At 46.1% G+C, this 21,944-nt stretch overlaps 1 protein-coding gene across 1 annotated transcript in view; it reads right to left on the reverse strand.

Moving 5' to 3' along the window:
- LOC137423622 (uncharacterized) overlaps positions 1 to 21,944 on the reverse strand; it is a 207,820-nt gene that overhangs the window by 170,411 nt on the left and 15,465 nt on the right. The window contains exon 2 of the mRNA XM_078773960.1: positions 19,606 to 19,681. Coding sequence (XP_078630086.1) covers positions 19,606 to 19,661 — 56 coding nt within the window. The 5' untranslated portion in view covers positions 19,662 to 19,681. The remainder of the gene's footprint in view (positions 1 to 19,605; positions 19,682 to 21,944) is intronic.

Raw genomic sequence — 21,944 nt, forward strand, 5'->3', positions numbered from 1 at the left:
CTGGACCAACGGGCTAAACTGGAACAACGGGATAAACTGGACCAACGGTATAAACTGGAACAACGGGATAAACTGGAACAACGGCATAAACTGGACCAACGGGATAAACTGGAACAACGGGATAAACTGGACCAATGGGATAAACTGGACCAACGGGATAAACTGGACCAACGGGCTAAACTGGACCAACGGTATAAACTGGAACAACGGGATAAACTGGAACACCGGGATAAACTGGAACACCGGGATAAACTGGAACAACGGGATAATCTGGAAGAACGGGATAAACTGGACCAACGGGATAAACTGGAACAACGGGATAAACTGGAACAACGGGATAAACTGGAACAACGGGATAAACTGGAACAACGGAATAAACTGGAACAACGGGATAATCTCCACATTGTAGCGGTTACTGGAAGCATGACACAATTACCGTGCACTGGCCGATGACGCAACCGGCAAGCGCCAAGCGGTCACGTTTCCGGACTCGCCCGGGCCCGGGCGTGTCCAGACTTGTCTTTCTCGGGCGAACACTTGCCTTGCATACCACGCCCCGTCGAGAGGCGTGACTTACCTATTTTGCATACCACGCCCCGCCTGAGAGGCGTGGCTTTTGTGTGTTCAGTTTGCGATATAAATTGCCGCCCGTTCGAGGGGCGGGTTCAGACTCTCAGTGCTTTTGAGTTCTTTGGTTTTGAGCTAAATAAATAGCTCGGTGAAACTTCGTTCCTAGAGTTCCTGTATATAGAGAGTTGTGTCAACTCAAATTTGGACGCCATTTTGTGTCTAAGTGTGTCGGATTAGATATACATGTACATTCGCGATATGGGGTGATATATTCTAAACCTGCTAAAAAAAATGTTACTACACATATTTAGTCTTATTATTACATACAGGTGATATTTGTTTTGTCAAAAACTCAGCTATTGCCGTGAAAAAGAGCTGTGTGGTGATATTAAAAGTGGTATGGCAATGCATGTTACAAGCCAACACTGCATATAAGAGCTAACATTATAAGTAAGACAAACCAATGCTGTCGTTCTCTGAATTTTAATAACTTTTAGAAAGGAGTGTGGGCATATCCAATATTTTTTAAAGGGTGCCGAGAGCAATTCCGGTGTAGGACTTCCAGCCGACATATAGTCTAACACACTTAAAACAAATTCTGTACGTGGTATTGCCATATTTCTATAGTGTAGAACTTTAGTTTTATCGACATTTATATTCAATTTCCATTGTAATGATTTAACAAGCTGCAAGTCAGCTTCTGTCTCTGACATAAGGAAAACGTCATCGGCATCTAGTAAGATTGAAACGTTCATTTATTACTACACCCTTGCCCAGAACTCTGATGGATATTGCCTGATCGATTAATATGTTTCATAGCTGGCGACTTAATTAACACTTAATTTTCGACTGCGCCAAGCCGTAATTAAACAGAGAAAAAGCTTTTAAAAATACCTGCAGTGTGCACGGTTCGTCTAGTCGAACAGATATGGAAAAGCACAGATACGACGTCGTATTCACCATAACTTGTTTAATTTCACCAGGAACACGATGAGGCCAACACAGTAAACATTCAGTACAAAACTTGGTTCATACATTCAGTACAGAACATGATTCATACATTCAGACCGTAAGAAAACTCTGCCCGTAATACAACACTCTGACCAGACCAACACTTCATCCCACTACGTTCACTCCTCACAAGTGAAACTCATCACTACTCCGTTCACTCCTCACAAGTGAGACTCATCACTACTCTGTTCACTCCTCACAAGTGAGACTCATCACTACTCTGTTCACTACTCTCATATTGTATGTTTTGGGAACGATAGCTGTCACCAGGTTAAATATATAGGGATTGTCCAATGTGCAAAATCTTCCATCACTACAATTTGGCCATAAATCCCGGGGTGGGAAATATTTGAGCAAATATGCCACAAGACGCATGAGCACTGTACAAAGCAAACAATAACTCGTCAAATTTTGGACGTATGGATGACTGCACAACCCGCAAAAAAATTGAGCAGGTCCCCCCCTAAAATTGCTTTTATGATTGCCGATTAGGCTAAAGATTTTAAACCAAAAAAATAACTTGCCTCGGAATAAGTTTTGAATGGACGGACAGACAACTGAAAACAAAATGGACCATGGGTTTCCCACCCCTATAAAATCAAAATTAATTCCCTCTGAAAAAGTACAGTGACATTGCCCGCAGACTACCCAACCGCAGACCAGGCAATGTCACTGTACCGGGACATTTCATCAATCAATGACAATATGCGGTCCGCTAGGACTACCCGAAAAAAATTGAGCAGGGTTCTTCCCACGGAAATGCATTTTTGGTCAGCTCCTTGAAGATTATAAACAAACACAAATCACTTCCCTTTAAAAGGGTTTTCAACGGACAGACAACCAAAAAAAAACCGAGCAGATAGAATTGCTTTTGAACATCGATCATCAAGCGGCGTGGGCCTACCTGGCAGAGTCTCGAGGAGTCGATCGCTTTCCAGCTCTTTCGTCTGACTTTCGCTTCCCAAATTTGTCTTCTGACTTTATCACTTGGAAATCTATACATCTTATATTTCCCAGATTGGTTTGAACAACCAAAAGCAGAACAACCAGTCATTTTGTTTGGCAATAAACAACATTCCCGTACCAAGCTGACGTTCACGCACGGTGAAGTTAGACACAAAATGGCGCCACGAAATCACGTGACCAGAAATCTCGGGTCAGCGCATGGCGCAACTCTCTTTATACAGGGACTCTATTCGTTCCTGTGTCGTTCATTTTGTCTGGCTTTCGACCGACCGAACCCGACGCGACCGCCGGAGCCTCCACCAGAGCGGACCATGTGCTATTACCACGCCAGGTTCAGGCAGAAAGCCAGAACGTGCCGCCCACCGCGCACTTTCGGCAGATCGGGAAACGACCAGGCCGGCGCTCGCTGCCTGCCATGAGCGTCGGCCATTCAGGCAGCCTTCTGTTTATCACGGACACGGAGTCCGGGCGGCGTTTTTTCTGCGACACCGGCGCTCAGCTGAGCGTGATACCCGCCTCGGTGCAGGACAAACAGGCCGCCCTATGTGGCCCCGCCTTGGTCGCCGCAAACGGTTCCTCCATCCGCACCTTCGGTCTGCGCAGCGTCGCATTCTGCTTCGGGGGCCAGCGCTTCAGGTGGGACTTCATCACGGTGAACGTGCCCATGGGCTTGCTGGGTGCAGATTTTCTTTGTGCGCATGGGCTTTTGGTCGACGTCAAACGGCGTCGGCTCATCAACGCGGAGACATTCAGCTCGCTCGCTTGCTCATTGAGCGGCTCCGCTCCGACCAAGCTAGCCTGCGCGCTCCCGGCCGTGGACGAGTTCACCCGCCTACTCGCCGAGTTTCCCGCCCTCACGCAGCCGACGTTTTCAGCCGTCGCCGTCAAGCACGGCGTCGAACACCACATCCCGACCACAGGTCCACCGGTCTACGCCAGGGCTTGCCGCCTCGACCCGGCCAAACTCGCCGTGGCGAAGGCGGAATTCGACGCGCTGGAGCGATTGCGCATTGTTCATCTACCTGGATGACATTCTCATCGCCAGCACTTCCCGGGCGGAGCACCTCGTCCAACTGCGCACGCTTTTCGAGCGCCTCGGCCAGCACGGCCTCATCATCAACCCGGCGAAATGCCAGTTTGGCGTAACGGCCGTGGACTTCCTGGGGCACCGCATCACGAAGCGCGGGGCCGTCCCGCTGCCTACCAAGGTGGAGGCAGTCACAAGTTTCCCGCGCCCCCGCTCCATCAAGGCCCTACAGGAATTTTTGGGGATGGTAAATTTCTACCACCGGTTCCTGCCTCGCGCCGCCTAACTCATGCGCCCCCTGTACGAAGCCCTCCGGGGCAAGCCGGCCAAGCACGACGTCGCCTGGACCACAGAGATGGACGCGGCGTTCACGGGTGCTAAGCTGGCCCTCGCCAACGCGACCATGCTGGCGCACCCGGTGCTCGACGCACCCATCGCCCTCACCACGGACGCTTCCGACTACGCGGTGGGCGCCGTGCATGAACAGTGGGTGAACGGGGCTTGGCAACCGCTGGCCTTCTTCAGCCGGCAGCTTCGCCCTAACGAGCGCAAGTATAGCGCTTTCGACCGCGAGCTCCTCGGCCTTTACCTGACTGTTTGCCATTTCCGCCATCGTTTGGAGGGCCGCCCGTTCACGGCGTTTGTGGACCACAAACCCCTGGTCTTCGCTATGGCCAAGGTTACGGAGCCGTGGTCGGCCCGCCAGCAGCACCACCTCTCCGCCTTGTCCGAATTTACGACTCCACGTCGCTGCCCCCAACCCCACGTCCCCCCAGCACTTCGCACTGCGGAGTACGTTTTTATCCGGCACGACGCACACTGGGGACCGCTCCGGCCGCCGTACGATGGACCTTTCCGGGTCCTGAAGAGGGACGACAAGTCATTCATCGTCGACATCGGCGGCAAGCTGGACCGCATCTCTGTGGACCGCCTCAAGCCGGCCCATTTGGACCTCGACCAACCTCCACGGTTGGCCCTTCCTCCACGACGGGGCCGTCCCCCGTCAACCAAGCCCCCCGCCCGACCATCCACCGCCACGCCACCTACCACCCCCACACGGATCGCCAGGGGTCGTTTCGGCCGGGTCATCAGGACCCCCCTCAAACTAACTCTCCCGGTGCAGGTTAATTCTGGGGGGGCGCATGTAGCGGTTACCGGAAGCATGACACAATTACCGTGCACCGGCCGATGACGCAACCGGCGAGCGGTCACGTGTCCGGACTCGCCCGGGCTTGTCCAGACTTGTCTTTCTCGGGCGAACACTTGCCTTGCATACCACGCCCCGTCGAGAGGCGTGACTTACCTATTTTGCATACCACGCCCCGCCTGAGAGGCGTGGCTTTTGTATGTTCAATTTGCGATATTAATTGCCGCCCGTTCGAGGGGCGGGTTCAGAGTGCTTTTGAGTTCTTTGGTTTTGAGCTAAATAAATAGCTCGGTGAAACTTCGTTCCTGTGTCGTCCATTTTGTCTGGCTTTATCGTGCGAGCACAGCTCCCACAACATCTACAATCATCAGAGGATTAATTAGAGATTCACTAAATTCACTTTTTTAAACTTTTAAATTCCCAATCTTTTTACATCTTCTTTTTGTGTAATTGTTTGTGTAATTTTATATTTTTACTTTTCTTTGTAAAACGTTTTGAGATTCAATTTAAAATGAAAAAATATAATAAATAAATGGAATGAACTATCACAGGTACCACATTGATATGACCAACATCAGGATATTGAATATTTAGGGCCGAATTTACGAAAGGTGTTGGTGAGAGTCTTGCTAACACATGTCTAACCCTTAAACACAGACAAAAACATCTTTGTACACGCACAACTAATTACCCATTTAAATAGCAATTTATGAAGGGAGATTAACATCCATTTAGTTGTGCGTGTGTAAACAGCCGATTAACCCGTGAAACCCCCGATCATATCTCCAACATCCAATTGAAAACATGCACCTGCATGAAAACAAAACCACCAACAGACAATTGTTGGAGGGGAATCAGCACGTTGCTCCTCATCGTAGGTTGATCAAGGTTAACTTGCATTTTTTTTTCCGCTTCCGGTCCCGTCTGGAGACGACGCTGGCGTTACTTGTTCGCCGCTCCTCCGATTGGGTCATTATACTATCTCTTCTCCTTCTCCTTCCTTTTGCTTTGATTATTCACCTATTGATTTTTGTCTTTTTGCACTTGTTTTATGTACTCTGTCAAAGCGCCTTTGGGCTTCTTGAAAAGCGCTATATAAAATAAATGTATTATTATTATTATTATTAGATTCAGCAGCCAATGAAATTATTCATTCTAGGCTCCGGGCCAGGTATGGTCCATCTGCACCCCCCCCCCCCCCCCCCCCCCCACAACTCTCCGACCCTGGGTTTTTCTGAACCATTGGGGTGTCCTGGGGTGGAAATCAACTGGTAACAGTAAATAAACTGGGACTCACTACCCATTTGGTACCTATATTGGATGGTACCCTCAAAACAGCATATTTTTAAATCCGCGTTGCGCCATATTCGACACACGTGTTCTTTTGGTATTTGTGCCTGCTAATATTAACTCAGAATAAAAAGTTATATACCAAAAGAAAGCTGTTCATCTACTGATCATCATAGAATATTGACACATTACTTATAATGGTACCTTAATGGTCATAACTAGTGCTGAATAGCAGTACCCCACTTTAACGTAACATAATTCGGTATCGACCGTACTATTTCATCTTACACACATAATATGAACACATTACACCTGATATGCTTACATATATATTTTATTGGCTTTCTCCTGTATATCAGCTTTAATTTGATACCAGATACATCCCCATAGCTTCAATTCTCTTTTTTATACAGCGTGTCAAAGATACTACCGGTATGGGGTGATATTGTAGGCGATGCTGCATTTGTCAATTTACAAATGCTGCCACGTATATCATGTACATATATGTTGGACACATGACAAAATCTATGTATTGTTAATATGTGTTACTTAATATATTGTTGTATTGATGTATCACTGTAGTTTATTGCAGGAATTTTGACGAAAATGGCATGCAGATCCTTCCATGTTTGTATCCTGCGTAAATTGAGATCATCAGATTGTACAATTATGTTATTTAAGTGTCTCTTACAGCGACAGAACGAGTCAATTAGTTAAGTTAAAAACCTTTTTTTACATAGTTAAGTATGCAATATAAGATATTTTTTATAATTAAGATGCAATTTATAATAATTATTCAGCTTGGTACTTACCAATATTTTGATGTGTTTTGCAGGTGAAGTAACAACGCTAATATGGAACATCCGGCGCGAGCGAAACGTACACGTGAGAGTGAACAACCACCCATTGTGTGCATAACTCATGTAAAGGGACTGAGCTATGGAGAGTTGCACTTGTTATCTGGACTCAAAAATTCTGAGAAGAAATTGGCCAAGCTGCAGGAGGTCAAAGAAAGACGCCTTGCACAACCCCCACAGTCTCCGCATATGATGAAGGACACATGTGATTTGGTCCCTGAATCTCTGGCCGAACACCATGGTTTCCACTGGGAGTGTTACAAGCGTTTCACGATGAACTTAGACAGACTGAACCCTCCTACTGCAGGTACATCTGAAACAACTGGTGCCACAACTCAGCGGATGGCCCGTACTAGTTCTGGTGACAAGATCATATTTAAGCCAGACTGTATCTTCTGTTCTTCGGAAAGTCGTAAAAAAGTGAAAGTGCATGGCAGTTGGACTACCCAGGGGATGAGCCAGTTCGAGTATGAAGGCTGGAAGCCGGTACTGGAGATGGCTGAAATGAAGCAAGATGAAACGCTCTTAATGAGGATCCGAGGCCATGATCTTTTTGCCTCTGAGGCAAAGTTCCACAAAACTTGCCGTATGAAATATATGCAAAAGCCAGAGAAATGGCGAAGATTTTTTTGAACCAGTAAAACGACTCAATCTCAAAACTCTGAACAACATGAACAAAAGTTCCAAGACCAAGACATCAAAGAACAAAGTCACCCAGTTCAAGCACCAGGGAAACGTTGCATTTCAGCTTTTGCTGAAATCGCAAAATCAAGGGCTACAACTTGACCTAAAGGAACTGATGTCATACCCATTAACTCCAGTACCATACAGCTTGGCGACCGGAGATGGGTACCTAGCAAAGACAGACAAGGCAAAGGCATTCCAGCTCCTGACCAAGGACTGTACTGACATCACTGTACCACAGGCAAGGGTCACCCTGACAGTGTATGACGGAAATGCCACCTTCTACTATCTAAAAGACATTCCTAACAACGTCAGCCAGATCTGTTCCAATGTCTTTGACATCATCAGTAAGACAGGAGATGTGGTGTTCAGCACAGATCAATACCTACCTGGATCAGTGAAGTCGATGGAGAGGCGACGTCGCGGCTGTGGAGAAAAGTTGATTCTAAAAGGAGAAGCTACAAAGAAACCGCAAGATTGGAAAATGTTTCTCTCGAACGACGAGAATAAAATCCAGTTCATCCGACTGCTACTCAGGCTCTGGAACAGTGACCAGTATGCTTCTCGGTGCCATGGTCGAAAAGTGATCTTGATATGTGAAGGGAAGGCATACCAACTCACATCCACAGATGGTCAGACAACAAATGCCAAAGAGTTGCCTCAGCTGGAATCGTCTCAAGAAGAAACAGACTCGCGCGTGATATTATACGTAAACTACGCCAGGAGCCAGAAATATGAGTTTGTTCGAGTGAAGAGCCCAGACTCGGATGTATTCTTCATCTTACTGCACTACGCCGCATCGATAAACGACATAAAGATACTGTTTGACACAGGCACAGGAAACAAGCAGAGGCTAATAAACGTCAGTAAACTCGCAGCAGACTTCGGCCAAGAGAAGAGTACTGCTCTTATGGCACTTCACGCCTACAGCGGTTGTGACAGCACTAGCGCTTTCCGAGGGATTGGAAAAATCAAACCTGTTAAAACGCTGCTTCGTCTGCCGCAATACATCCCTATTCTCAACAAGCTTGGAGATACGTGGGATGTGCCAGAAGAGCTGAACAATCATCTAGACAGCTTCACATGTGCCATGTATGGAAGAGGAAAGGTATCACACGTTGATGATCTGCGACTCCTGAGAATAAATGAGCTATGTGCCAAGGAGAATCGTCACCTACCCTCAGGCAATGTAGACATGGCCAATATTCCACCATGTATGAGGAGCCTCACACAGCACATCCGAAGGGTCAACCACCAAGTGGGAATTTGGAAGAGAGCTCACGTTCCTCGACCAAGGATTCCCAAAGCAAGTCCAGGCCATGGCTGGGAAGAGGAGAAAGGCTGCCTGGATCCTCTCTGGTATGATGGAGACATGCTTCCGCGTGAGCTGGCTGATATAGCTCAGGTCATGTCAGACGACGATGAGAGTGATGATGAATCAGGTGATGAAACACCTGATGATATGGATCGTGTTTTGTACAGTGATACCGATGAAAGTGACAGTGACGATGACTGATCATGATGGACATATGCCATTCGTGCAAGCAAGCCAACTTGACTGCACTCATGCAGTGTTTGACTTTTGTTGATAATTAACAAAATGCAATTGTTTGTTTGTGTTCTTTTGAGAGTGGATACTTGTATTATATGATATAATGTGGTTAACTGAGTGTACGACATACATATGTAATTGTAGGGATAAAACTGACTGTTAATATTATTATGATATCTGTTGTTGAGCAATAATGTTTGGTTTATCATCAAAATATTCGATACTAAAATTTTTTTCAATGGGATGTTAAAATTTAGTTTCAAATAAGAAATATTTTTACTTTTACAGTAAATATTCGAGCATTACATTGTTACTGTTCTGTGGAAGGTGTTTGACCCAGTGTATGAATATTAATATGATGATATTAAAAACTACTGTGATTAATAAACAAGTTTTTCTTGTTTAATATGTTAATAAGATGGCAGTATGATTATGATATTCGATTATGAATGACATTTATAAGTGTAATAGGCAGTTCTTTTGAATATAGACAAAGACTGTTACCGAGATTATATGATTCATGGTTCCCGCGAAACAGGTAGTATCTTTGACACGCTGTATAAAAAAGAGAATTGAAGCTATGGGGATGTATCTGGTATCAAATTAAAGCTGATATACAGGAGAAAGCCAATAAAATATATATGTAAGCATATCAGGTGTAATGTGTTCATATTATGTGTGTAAGATGAAATAGTACGGTCGATACCGAATTATGTTACGTTAAAGTGGGGTACTGCTATTCAGCACTAGTTATGACCATTAAGGTACCATTATAAGTAATGTGTCAATATTCTATGATGATCAGTAGATGAACAGCTTTATTTTGGTATATAACTTTTTATTCTGAGTTAATATTAGCAGGCACAAATACCAAAAGAACACGTGTGTCGAATATGGCGCAACGCGGATTTAAAAATATGCTGTTTTGAGGGTACCATCCAATATAGGTACCAAATGGGTAGTGAGTCCAAGTTTATTTACTGTTACCAGTTGATTTCCACCCCAGGACACCCCAATGGTTCAGAAAAACCCAGGGTCGGAGAGTTGTGGGGGGGGTGCAGATGGACCATACCTGGCCCGGAGCCTATTCCATTGAGAGATCCATCCATCCCTCCTTCGAGATTACCCATCCTTCCTTCCCCTCATCCATCCATCCCTCTGCTCATCCATCCATCCCCCACTCATCCATCCATCCCCCACTCATCCATCCATCCCCCCCACTCATCCATCCATCCCTCCACTCATCAATCCTCCCACTCATCCATCCATCCCTCCACACATCCATCCATCCACTCATCCATCCATCCCTCCACTCATCCATTCATCCCTCCACTCATCCATCCTCCCACTCATCCATCCATCCCTCCACTCATCCATCCTCCCACTCATCCGTCCATCCTTCCACTCATCCATCCATCCCTCCACTCATCTATCCTCCCACTCATCCATCCATCCCTCCACTCATCCATCCTCCCACTCATCCATCCATCCCTCCACACATCCATCCCTCCCTCCACTCATACATTCATCCCTCCACTCATCCATCCATCCCTCCACTCATCCATCCACCCCTTCCCTCACCTGAACAATGATGTAAGTGGTTCAGATCCATCTCATTTTGCTCCCTTATGGATGGTTTAAGGTTCAAGGCATGGAATGATTCAAAGTACCATGGGGAGTGAATAAGATCTTAAAAGTCTGTAAAATGTTTGGGTTTGAGGATTAAAATAACTTTGTGGATTTGATTAATTACACTCGTGTGGAGAAACTAGGCCAAAACTCGCCGCCGAGTGGATGGTTCCTTCAAGCTCGATGCACCTGTCGAGCCTCTACCTGAAATGTAGGTTTTTCTAAGCCATAGGTTATGCTCAGCATGAAAAAGTAGTTTCACATTCGAGATTTCATTTCAGATGCACAATTATCGGCGTCTACCTTCGGCACTCTTAGAAGATCATGCTCGTTTTTGAGCAGCATTCTCCGGTGCGCACAACCAATCAGAAGCCTTCAAATCATCCATGGATTATTACCTGAGGATGCTTGTTGGAGGATGGTGACCTCCATGGGAGGCGTGTGTCAGGTGAAATGCCAGGAGACATGATGATGTTTTATCCATTTATGTACCAAACACACCGGTCGTTTGGTGCCGTTCAAATAGAATAGTTGGGCACGAGTGAAGAGTTTGATTTGAAGTGTTCCAGACGAGAAGGTGAAGGAATCATCGACACCATTGAGAAACTTCAAGGAAAGGGAAGGAAAATAGCCCGAAGAAGCTAAACTAAAAAGTGGTTGTTTATGTTTGTCATCGCTCTCCCCGTTGATCAATGCAACTTCTGTAGTGGACACTTGGTAGGTAGCAGGGTGTCTACATGTATGTATAAACATCAGATACACACGTCTACATGTATGTATAAACATAAGATACACACGTCTACATGTATGTATAAACATGAGATACACACAAGTCTATTGTGCATACCTACTGTTTATTCATTACCTACTGTTTATTCATTACCTACTGTTTATTCATTACCGACTGTTTATTCATTACCTACTGTTTATTCATTACCTACTGTTTATCCATTACCTACTGTTTATTCATTACCGACTGTTTATTCATTACCTACTGTTTATTCATTACCTACTGTTTATTCATTACCGACTGTTTATTCATTACCTACTGTTTATTCATTACCGACTGTTTATTCATTACCTACTGTTTATTCATTACCTACTGTTTATTCATTACCTACTGTTTATTCATTACCTACTGTTTATTCATTACCTACTGTTTATTCATTACCGACTGTTTATTCATTACCTACTGTTTATTCATTACCGACTGTTTATTCATTACCTACTGTTTATTCATTACCTACTGTTTATTCATTACCTACTGTTTATTCATTACCTACTGTTTATTCATTACCTACTGTTTATTCATTACCTACTGTTTATTCATTACCGACTGTTTATTCATTACCTACTGTTTATTCATTACCGACTGTTTATTCATTACCTACTGTGATTCATTACCTACTGTTTATTCATTACCTACTGTTTATTCATTACCTACTGTTTATTCATTACCTACTGTTTATTCATTACCTACTGTTTATTCCTTATAATAATAATAATAATAATTCATTTATTTTGTATAGCGCTTTTCAAATAGCCCAAAGGCGCTTTGACAGAGTGCAAAACATAATGCATAACAATACATGAAAACAACAATTGCAAAAAGACAAGAATCAATAGGGAAATATTTAAAGCAAAAGGAGGGAGAAGGAGAAGAGATAGTCAGGGGTTAAATGCTGTGGGTTGAATGTTGAATGCAGTGTTGAACAGGTGGGTCTTTAGTGATGTTTTGAATGTGGTGAGTGAGGAGGAGTCTCTGATGGTGTGAGGTAGTGAGTTCCAGAGGGTGGGAGCAGCGATGGAGAAGGCCCTGTCCCCCCAGGATCTGAATTTGGTCTGGATGGGGGGGGGGGGGTCAGGAGGTTGGTACCAGCAGAGCGGAGGTTGCGGGTGGGAGTGTGTCTGGAGAGGAGGTCAGCCAGGTAGGATGGGGCCAGGTTATGGAGGGCTTTGTATGTCAAGAGGAGGATTTTGTACTGGATTCTCTGGGGGATGGGGAGCCAGTGAAGCTTGTAAAGAAGGGGGTGATGTGGTCACGGGTCCGGGAATGGGTGAGTAGACGGGCAGCGGAGTTCTGGATGTATTGGAGTTTATTGGTGATTTTTGAGGGTGAACCATAGAGGAGGCCATTGCAGTAGTCCAGACGGGAGGTGAAGGCGTGGATGAGGGTTTCTGCAGCCGTGGAGGAGAGGGATGAGCGGAGACGGGCGATGTTTTTCAGGTGAAAGAAGGCTGACTTTGTGATCTGTTTAGTGTATTTGTCGAAGGAGAGGGTTTGGTCAAAGATGACGCCAAGATTCCGGATGTGAGGGGAGGTGGATACTGGGATACCGTCGATGTTGAGGGCAAAGTTATGGGTGGATTTTGTGAGCGTTTTTGGGCCAATGATGATTATTTCAGATTTATCACAGTTAAGCTTGAGGCAGTTGATTTGAAGCCAGGATTTTATTTCAGTGATGCAGTTTGTCAGGATAGAGTGGGTGTCGGTGGAGACGGACTTGGTGGAGTTGAAAAGCTGGATGTCATCGGCGAAGCAGTGGAATTGGAGACCATGACGGCGGATTAAGTGACCGAGGGGGGACAGGTAAAGGATGAAGAGGAGGGGGCCAAGAACTGAACCTTGGGGGACACCTTGGGGGAGGGGAGCAGTGGGGGATTTGCAGTTATTGATGGAGATGAACTGGCGTCTGTCAGAGAGGTATGATTTAATCCAAGAGAGGGCAGTGCCGGTAACGTTAAAGGTGGTTTCAAGTCGGGTGAGGAGGATGGTGTGATCGATGGTGTCAAAGGCAGCGCTGAGGTCGAGGAGGACGAGAATGTTGAGGTTGCCAGCATCAGAGGAGAGGAGAAGGTCGTTGGTGATTTTGAGGAGAGCAGTTTCAGTACTGTGGTTGGAGCGGAATCCGGATTGGAATGTTTCATACAGGTTATTGGCAGAGAGGTGATGTTTGAGTTGAGTGGCTACAGCACGTTCCAAAACTTTTGACAGAAAGGGTAGGTTGGAGATGGGTCTGAAGTTGTTTAGGGTGTCAGGGTTTAGACCAGGTTTTTTTAGAATGGGGGTAACAGCAGCAATTTTGAGGGAAGGTGGGACGATGCCTGTAGACAGGGAGGAGTTTATTGTTGCAATGATAAGTGGAGAGAGAGCAGGGAGGGAGGCCTTGACAAAGCTGGAGGGGATGGGGTCAAGAGTGCAGGTGGCAGTTTTCATTCCTATGAGGAGTTCAGAGAGGTCAGTAGGGGAGATTGGGGAGAACCGAGACAGGAGATGGCAGGACAAGGGGGGGCAGGTGGTTGGAGGGGGAGCGGGTGCGGCGGTGGTCAAGCTGTTGTAGATGTTGTCAATTTTGCGTTCGAAGAAAGAGAGGAAGGAGATGCAGTTGTCTACTGTGAATGACTGGGTGGTGGTGTTCAGGGGGCGGAGGAGTTTGTTTATTGTCGAGAAAAGTGCTTTTGGGTTTCCGGAGCCAGAGTGGATAATTTGAGAGTAGTCGGCGGAGCGGGCGCGGGAGAGGGCATCTTTATAGTGTTGTAGGTGGTCCTTGTAGGCCTGGGAGTGAACTGTGAGACCTGTTTTATTGTGGAGTCTTTCAAGTTGGCGAGCACGAGTTTTCATCAGGCGGAGTTCAGGGGTAAACCAGGGAGCAGAATGGGTGAAAGAAACTGTTTTGGTTTTTACAGGCGCAAGCTGGTCAAGGCAGGAGGAGAGAGTGTGGTTGTAATAGTCAGTGAGGTCGGAAGGGGTGTGGAGGTCAACGAAGGGAGAAGTGGACATTTTTTCAGAGAGGGTGGATGAGAATTAGGTAGGTGAAAGAGCGTTTATCTTACGGAAGTTGATAGTGCGATAATGTCTTGGTGTTGGGGTGGGGATGTTCATGGTCATCGTGATAGCTAAGTGGTCAGAGAGGGTGAGGTCGGAGCCAGAGAGATGGTGCAAAATTAGTCCAGTGGAGCAGACAAGGTCCAAAATGTGACCACGGATATGGGTAGGAAAGTTGACATGTTGAGTGAGGTTAAAGCAGGTGAGTAAATCGGTGAAGTCAGTGGTTATTGTGGAGCCAGTGGAGTCCATGTGGATATTGAAATCACCAAGGAAGAGGATTGAGGGGGAGAGGGAACATAGCTGGGTCAGAAAGTAGGAGAAGTCAGACAGGAATGATGGGTGTGGTTTGGGAGGGCGGTAGACGACAGCCATGAATGACTGCGTGCGACCAGAGAGTTTAAAAGCCAGGTGTTCAAATGATGAGGATGAGGCGATGGGGATGAGGCTGGTCCTGATGTCTTGACGGTGGATAACGGCAATTCCACCACTCCGAGCGTGGTTTATTGACGTAGGAATATCCATTGGGTGTGGTGAGGTTGAGTGTGTAGTAGTCCAGAGGTTGTTGCCAGGTTTCAGTGAGACAGAGAAAGTCCAGTTTGTTATCCAGGATGTATTCGTTCAGGATGAGGCATTTGTTGTTGAGGGACCGGGCGTTGAACAGGGTGAGCTTGATGTTGTTTTAAACAGCAGGGATGAATTCAGGTGATTTAGCCAGGGTTCGTAGGCAGGAGGTGCGATTGTGTGCATTGCTGTGACCAGGTGCGCTGGGACGAAGAGTGAGTGCGCTGAGCCGACCAGAGGACGGGGATGGAGTGACCTGATTGCAAATATACAAACTTACGACCGGAGCCACGGTGAATGTACCTGGGTCGTCGGAGGAGTCCATTTGATTTGATGGCAGAGATGCATGATGGGGTGGAGCGGGTATTGAGCAGAAGGAGCCTTGCGGCGGAGTACCGCGGAGCCATACCAGGCAGGAGCGGAGAGACGAGACGGGGCCAAGGTTGAGGAGGTGAAACAATGGTCCCAATGCACGGGAGCGGGCCCGAGGAAACGAAGGAGCCAGGTAGGTGAAGCCAGGAGCAGAGCCGGGACCAAGCAGAGGGCAGGCAGGAGCAAAGAGACGATCACGAGGCCAAGGTTGATCACGGCAAAGCGGCAAATGCAGCGGCAATCGACCGTCGCCGCTACAAATCAAGATCACGGCGGGAAACCGCCACCAAACCGCTGCGATGGTCACAATCCACGAGAGCGTGCCCGAGGAAACAGCGAGCAGGCGAAGGAGCCGGGCAGGCAAAGCAGGGAGCAGAGCCGGGGCTATGCAGAGGGCAGACTCAATGGCCAAAAAATCCGCACGACCACCAAAAAAAAGCAAGCAACTGACAGTGGCCCGGTCGAAGAAGCGGCGAGCATGTGACGCCTGCGTCCTCTTCATACCGGACCGGAAGCGGAAGTCCCTACTGGAGGACGTGATCACGTTTGGTGTGGTTCACAGGTCCCGCGTCCCTGCGTGGGAAAACACGCGTTGGCGCGAAGTCGTGACGTCGTGTCCACAGCCAGCCGCCGGTGCGAGGCAAACAGGCAAGAGCTCCTCCCTTTGTCCTTCTCGTTCGGCTGCACCGAGCTCTGCCCATCTCTTAGGCACATCCAGCACAAAGAGCAGCATGATCACGTCCTCCTTCGTCGGCCATTACCTACTGTTTATTCATTACCTACTGTTTATTCATTACCTACTGTTTATTCCGTGGGACTAATGGAATTTCACAATAAAAAGTTACATTGGAGCATCTGAAACAGTTCCTACAACAATGTAGTTACCGGTTTGGCGTTTAGAATCCGTTTTGTGTGACCTGACAATGATTCAGGTGAATTTCCACACTGATCACATGATTGTGGAGAAATCTTTGAAAACAAAAAGTAGATCCGTGTTGAATGGAGAGAAGGTAGGCCTGTGTATCAGGCTCCTGCCAGTAGGTAGATAGGTAGGTACACCATAGCTTGGGAATTCAAACAGAAGAAACTATGGCAGTAAAAAAGATCCTGGTTCCTGGTACCAAGCGAGGATTACTTACAGGTGTTTTTATGCCTCCGCTGATGAAGTCGCCAGAGGCATTATATTTTTGGGTTATCCATCCGTTCGTCTATCCATGTGTCCGTCTGTCCGTCTGTGCGTCCGTCTGTCCGTCTGTGCGTCCGTCTGTGCGTCTGTGCGTCCGTCTGTCCGTGATAGGATTTGCGCGATAACTTAAGAACGGCTGAAGGGAACTAAGTCAAACTTGGTACAAGTATATAAAGATCAACTGGTTGGAAAGATCAACTGATTTGATTCCGGGGTCAAGAGGTTAAGGGTCAGAAGTCATGTCAGGTAAAAATTCTGTTACCACACTAACTTGTGAACCAGTGAGGGGATTTTGACCAAACATGATACAAGTATATATTATGATGCAACGACAAACTGATTCGATTTTGGCATCAATAGGTCAAAGGTCAAAGGTCATGTCAGGTAAAAATGTGATACTTGAGAACTGCTGAAGGGATCTAAATCAAACTTGGTGCAAGTATGTATAATGAGGTCATCATGTGGGCGGAGGCATTTCGGTCGAAGTCAAAGAGTGCCGTCCATTCTACTTATAACATACATGACAAGTGGATCATCAGGCATTGTAATCAAAGCTACTACTGCAGTATATGGATATCGCGGGTATCATTTCACCTGCTACAGGAAATTCACGGATCGCCAGAAAGACGAGAAGGCCATAGAACGCCGTCAGAAGGTTGAAAAGCAAATTCAAGCAGAAGCATAAACTGGAAAACTCCACAATCCTGGTATTTCATCCCTTGCAAGAGACTCGGGTCATATCCAGCTGCAGCTGCCTTTGGGGAGAAGTCTATTTCAAGGCATCATTGATGTGCTGCCTCATGTTTTCATCATTTGTAAGAGAGAAGTGAAGATGGTTAAATCTGTCCAAATCTTCAGATGGGATAAGCTTGCTCAAGGAGAGACAATTGATGCAGGTAAGCTGGACCTGAAACTTGACTTTAGCAATGCTGTCCAAGCAAATGTGATGAAGCCATAGAACCTTTGTTAGATAATTGAGAAAGAAATGTGTTATTTGTATTTGTTATTTGAACCTTGGCCAGAAACAGATTAACACAGCTGCAACCTTGAAACTAGGTCCTCTAAACGCTCATCTGGGACTTTTTTATGTTGAAGGCTCCAGTCAGGGACTGTATAGTCCTCATCGAGGCCAGGCCTTAAATAAAAGAACTGCATGAAGAGAAATAAAAGAGAGAGAATGTAAAGGTGTGGAGTGAAAATGAATAAGAAAAGTGTATGATGAAAAGTGTATGAGGTTTGTTTGTAAGAAAGAGAGATTGAAGGTGTGGTAGCTATGGTTTGAGTGAGACAGAAAGTGAGACCAGCAATCCTGACACGGACGGAGAGTGTAAGATGGTTCCGGGCACCACTTTAACGCTCCTAAGTCCGAACGGTAGTACTACCCTGAGTGGTTGCCGTCTCCATCCAACTACCTAAAAAACGGTCCAGTCAGATGGGTGTTTTTTAGGAGACACCATCTCCTTACTGAATGGCCGTTGGCTCCCAAAGTGAGCTCATCCACCCTTTACCAGGTATTGTTTTTCGTCTTACAAGGTGTCACAGCCACCCTCCCCACTGGCGAGCCAGTGTAGGTAGTCAGTTTAGTCGCCGACTACCCGAACATGTGGCAGGTAGCACTGAGTTACATGTTACCAGTGGCAGTCAAGAGACTGACCTGACCTGAACCTGACCAGACCACACTGCTTCATTCCATCACCTTCATTGGATACGCATCCTGCTCTCATAATCTGCGCTCTGAAATCCCTTGCTTTGGTGACAGGTCCTTTTCTCATGCTGCATACCGCGTACCACATCACGACTGCACAGTGCCTTGAACGGTGTTTCCCCACTGGATTTGAGGCTACATCTGCATCATGATAAATACCAATAAATTGTGTGTTGTACATGTCTAAATCAAGTCTCCTTCGCTTTGCCCTTGGTCCGAGTATTGTCTCAGAATTTCCCAATCGGACTATGACCCTTTGACCCTCCCACAAGCAGCAATGGTCCCGCCATTGGTACCACTGAACAGGAAATCGTTTCCACTTTCCATCGACACCACAGGTGTAGCTTACGGATGTGCGACTCACAAGTTAGCCTCCTGACTGGTGTGACCCTGGAGACCTGTTCCTCCTCGAGTCCGCTTAGACCCCCCACTGGTGAACAGGAAACTGCCCACCTCACCCAATGATACCATGTGTACATTTCGGGTCGATGGCGAGTAAAACGTCTCCGACTGCTGTGAACCCTCAGAGCCTCGTCAGAAGTTCAAGGCCATGTTTGACTCCCTTTGAAATATCGAGTGTGAAACTGCAGATTCGTTATCAGCATATCGTAAACCCCCGGAAATGTTTACTTTCACTTGGAGACCAGGTGGGGGCAACGAGTCATTTTCTAGCCTTCTGTCAGATTCTGGTTCATGGTCGAAACAGGAAAGAAACTCAAACCTGGGTTTTTATGGAACTATTGGTGGAACCTCGAGATTTAAAAAAATACATTAAAAGGTAAAACAAGGTTCGAGATTAAGGAGGTTTTGTGATAAAGCAAGCCCACAGCTGGGGATAGTGAGGGAGGGGTTTATGGTTCATGGGGGTAGATTACCCCCCCTCCACCCCCAATCACTTCCTGCCATAAGTATATCCATGTTTGTTTTGGTATAATTCTCGCATTGTTCCTTTATGTAGCATTAACAGCCCCTTGGAGAGATAAGGCCAAATAATATCAAAGTTCCTTTTTTTGGGGAAATGACCCAGTTTCCCACTTCGAGGGGGACAACCCCTCCCTGACCATATCTGGTGACAAGCCTCCCCCCCCCCCCCCCTCCCCTTTAAAATCCCAGTGAGAGACTTGTATAATGGTGATTATTGATTCATTGCCATGGTGATTACAAGATGTACAGGATGCTTTATCAGCACCTTGTGTACCACAGAACCAGCAGAACTCACTCTTTTAGAGTCTTCAACTCTTGGGCCGCAGCTCGAACTTGATCAACAATTTCCATTATGTCTGCAGATGGAGATTCTGTACAGAGGGTGAGGAGCTGAGTTAGGAGATGATCACCAAGTTCAATATAAACTCACCACTCGGTCTTACAAACACAGTGATGAAAGTTCAGATCTCCCTCCTCTCCACTTCAAACAACTTCACCTCACAAACTCATTCCTTGGGTGTTTGTGCAAAATGAGTTCATTTTTAACTTTTCAAATAAACATTCGATGTTCAAAATAAAAATAAATATTTAAACATTGCAGAAGAAATGCGTTCGTCGTTATGAACCTGAAACATAATCTCACAACAACCAGGTAATTATTCCGTCCATGTGTCCCACACCCCTCACAGGACATCAGAGACCCCATGAGAGGTTGTGGGTATTTCAAAGATTGATAATTAACCAATGACAGGACTCTGTCAAAGAGATCTATTGTAATTATAATCAGACTAAACTACACAATTTGGTGTCTGTCGCGATACATTTGGTCGTCATTACTTTTCCAATCTCAACCAAACTTCGCAGGAGGACTAAGGGTCACACAATGAAGGTTGTAGCAAAGGGTTTTTCTTTTTGAGGGGGTTTTCCCCACCACTGGGATTGCGTGTTGAGGTGAAAATCAATGTTAAGAGAGCTTTATCATGAGGGTTTTCCAAGGACGCTTCTAACAACAAAAGCATAATATTAATGTTGTTGCAAAACCTAAGGAGAGTTCTTTACAATGAGCCAAGTCTCAATTTTTTCTATTCAGCGCTTTCGGAGATATCGAGGTGCAAAGTTTTTAAGTTTTCGAAGATGGTGGCCGAACCACGTGACCTATGACGTCATAATTATCACTAAAAATTATACAGGTGGAGTTGCACCTATGGTGAAAATTTCCTGTCAATCGGACCAACGTTTGCTGAGAAAATCATATTTATTCTGTGCAGACAAACAGACAGACAAACAGACAAACAGACAGACAAACAAACGGACTCAAATGTAATACCCGCTCCTCAGGCGAGGCTAATGACAGCGCCACACCCCATGATCCAGTGAATCCATGGCTCCCCAGGTCCGACCCAGAAATCGAGATGCGGAGACATGAATATCACTGCCAAGGTAAGTGAATCTCTCTGTGACCTCAACATCCTCACCACAGACAGGTACAGACAGGAATAGCAGCATCCAAGATAAAGGTCTTTGAAAGCCTGGATTCTACTATCTTATTCTTGACCATCAATTTCTATGACTAGCAACGGTACCCGCCCTGCGGGCGGGGCTTCCATTGGGAGGCCCAAATGAAAAGGTAAAATATCAGAAATTGAAGGCTTTTTAATTTTAAACGATTCACATAAACATCCGTTAAATCATATCACACGCAAATCATCAAAATCTAAACAGTATCTTCCTATAATTCACCAAATGTCCCACAGTGATCGATACACTCTGATCGTGGTGATCGTGATCGATAATCGTGTTCACATTCGCGATGTCGTATGTCCTCCCGATACGTGTTTCCTTCAGTTGAAATGGGTTGGAATTCTCTCAAGCAGGGATTCAACCCGTGTCCTTATAAAAGGTCTTTGTCCGAGGTCACCGAGTCCGATCGAGTCCGTGCAGCGATCGGTGCAGCCGTTTGTGCGGCACCCGGGAAAGCAACATCGTCACAATCTTACTATAATTCACCAAATGTCCGTCCGTCTGTCTGTCTGTCTGTCTGTTCGAAGGTACCGTAAAAACTGCTCAACCGATCGCAAAGATATTTTGGGTGGATAATCCTGGGATCTCCAGAAGTAAAATACGCTATTTAGTTTTCCCAATTTCAGCTTTAGTCTCCAGATTGTGAGGTTTGGACTCCCGCATAACATTCGAGTTCGCATAACGTTCATTGTTCTCACTAGCAACGGTACCCACCCTATGGGCTGGGCTTCAATTGGGAGGCCCAAATGAAAAGGCTAAATATCAGAAATTGAAGGCTTTTTTTCTTTTAAACGATTTATATAAACATCCGTTAAATCTCGATCGGTGCGGCCATTTGTGCGGCACCCGGGAAAATAACGTCATGCGGGAGCAAGTATCAGCAGGATGTGGCAGTGTGGGAGTCCACGTTTCTGATCCTCCTTCATGCCGAAGTAGCGCACCACTTCTCCAAGCATTCCGCTCTTCAGATCCGCCATGACATATTTAAGCTTGATACTGAAGACGCGTGCAGTTAGTACTCCCGATGTTGTATGTACTCCCGTGTCCTCTAACAACCCGTGTCCTTATAAAAGGTCTTTGTCCGAGGTCACCAAGTTCGATCGGTGCAGCTGT

Source organism: Myxine glutinosa, chromosome 3 (genome assembly GCF_964187855.1).
Source record: "Myxine glutinosa chromosome 3, kmMyxGlut1.1, whole genome shotgun sequence".
In the NCBI taxonomy this organism is placed as follows: Eukaryota; Metazoa; Chordata; class Myxini; order Myxiniformes; family Myxinidae; genus Myxine; species Myxine glutinosa.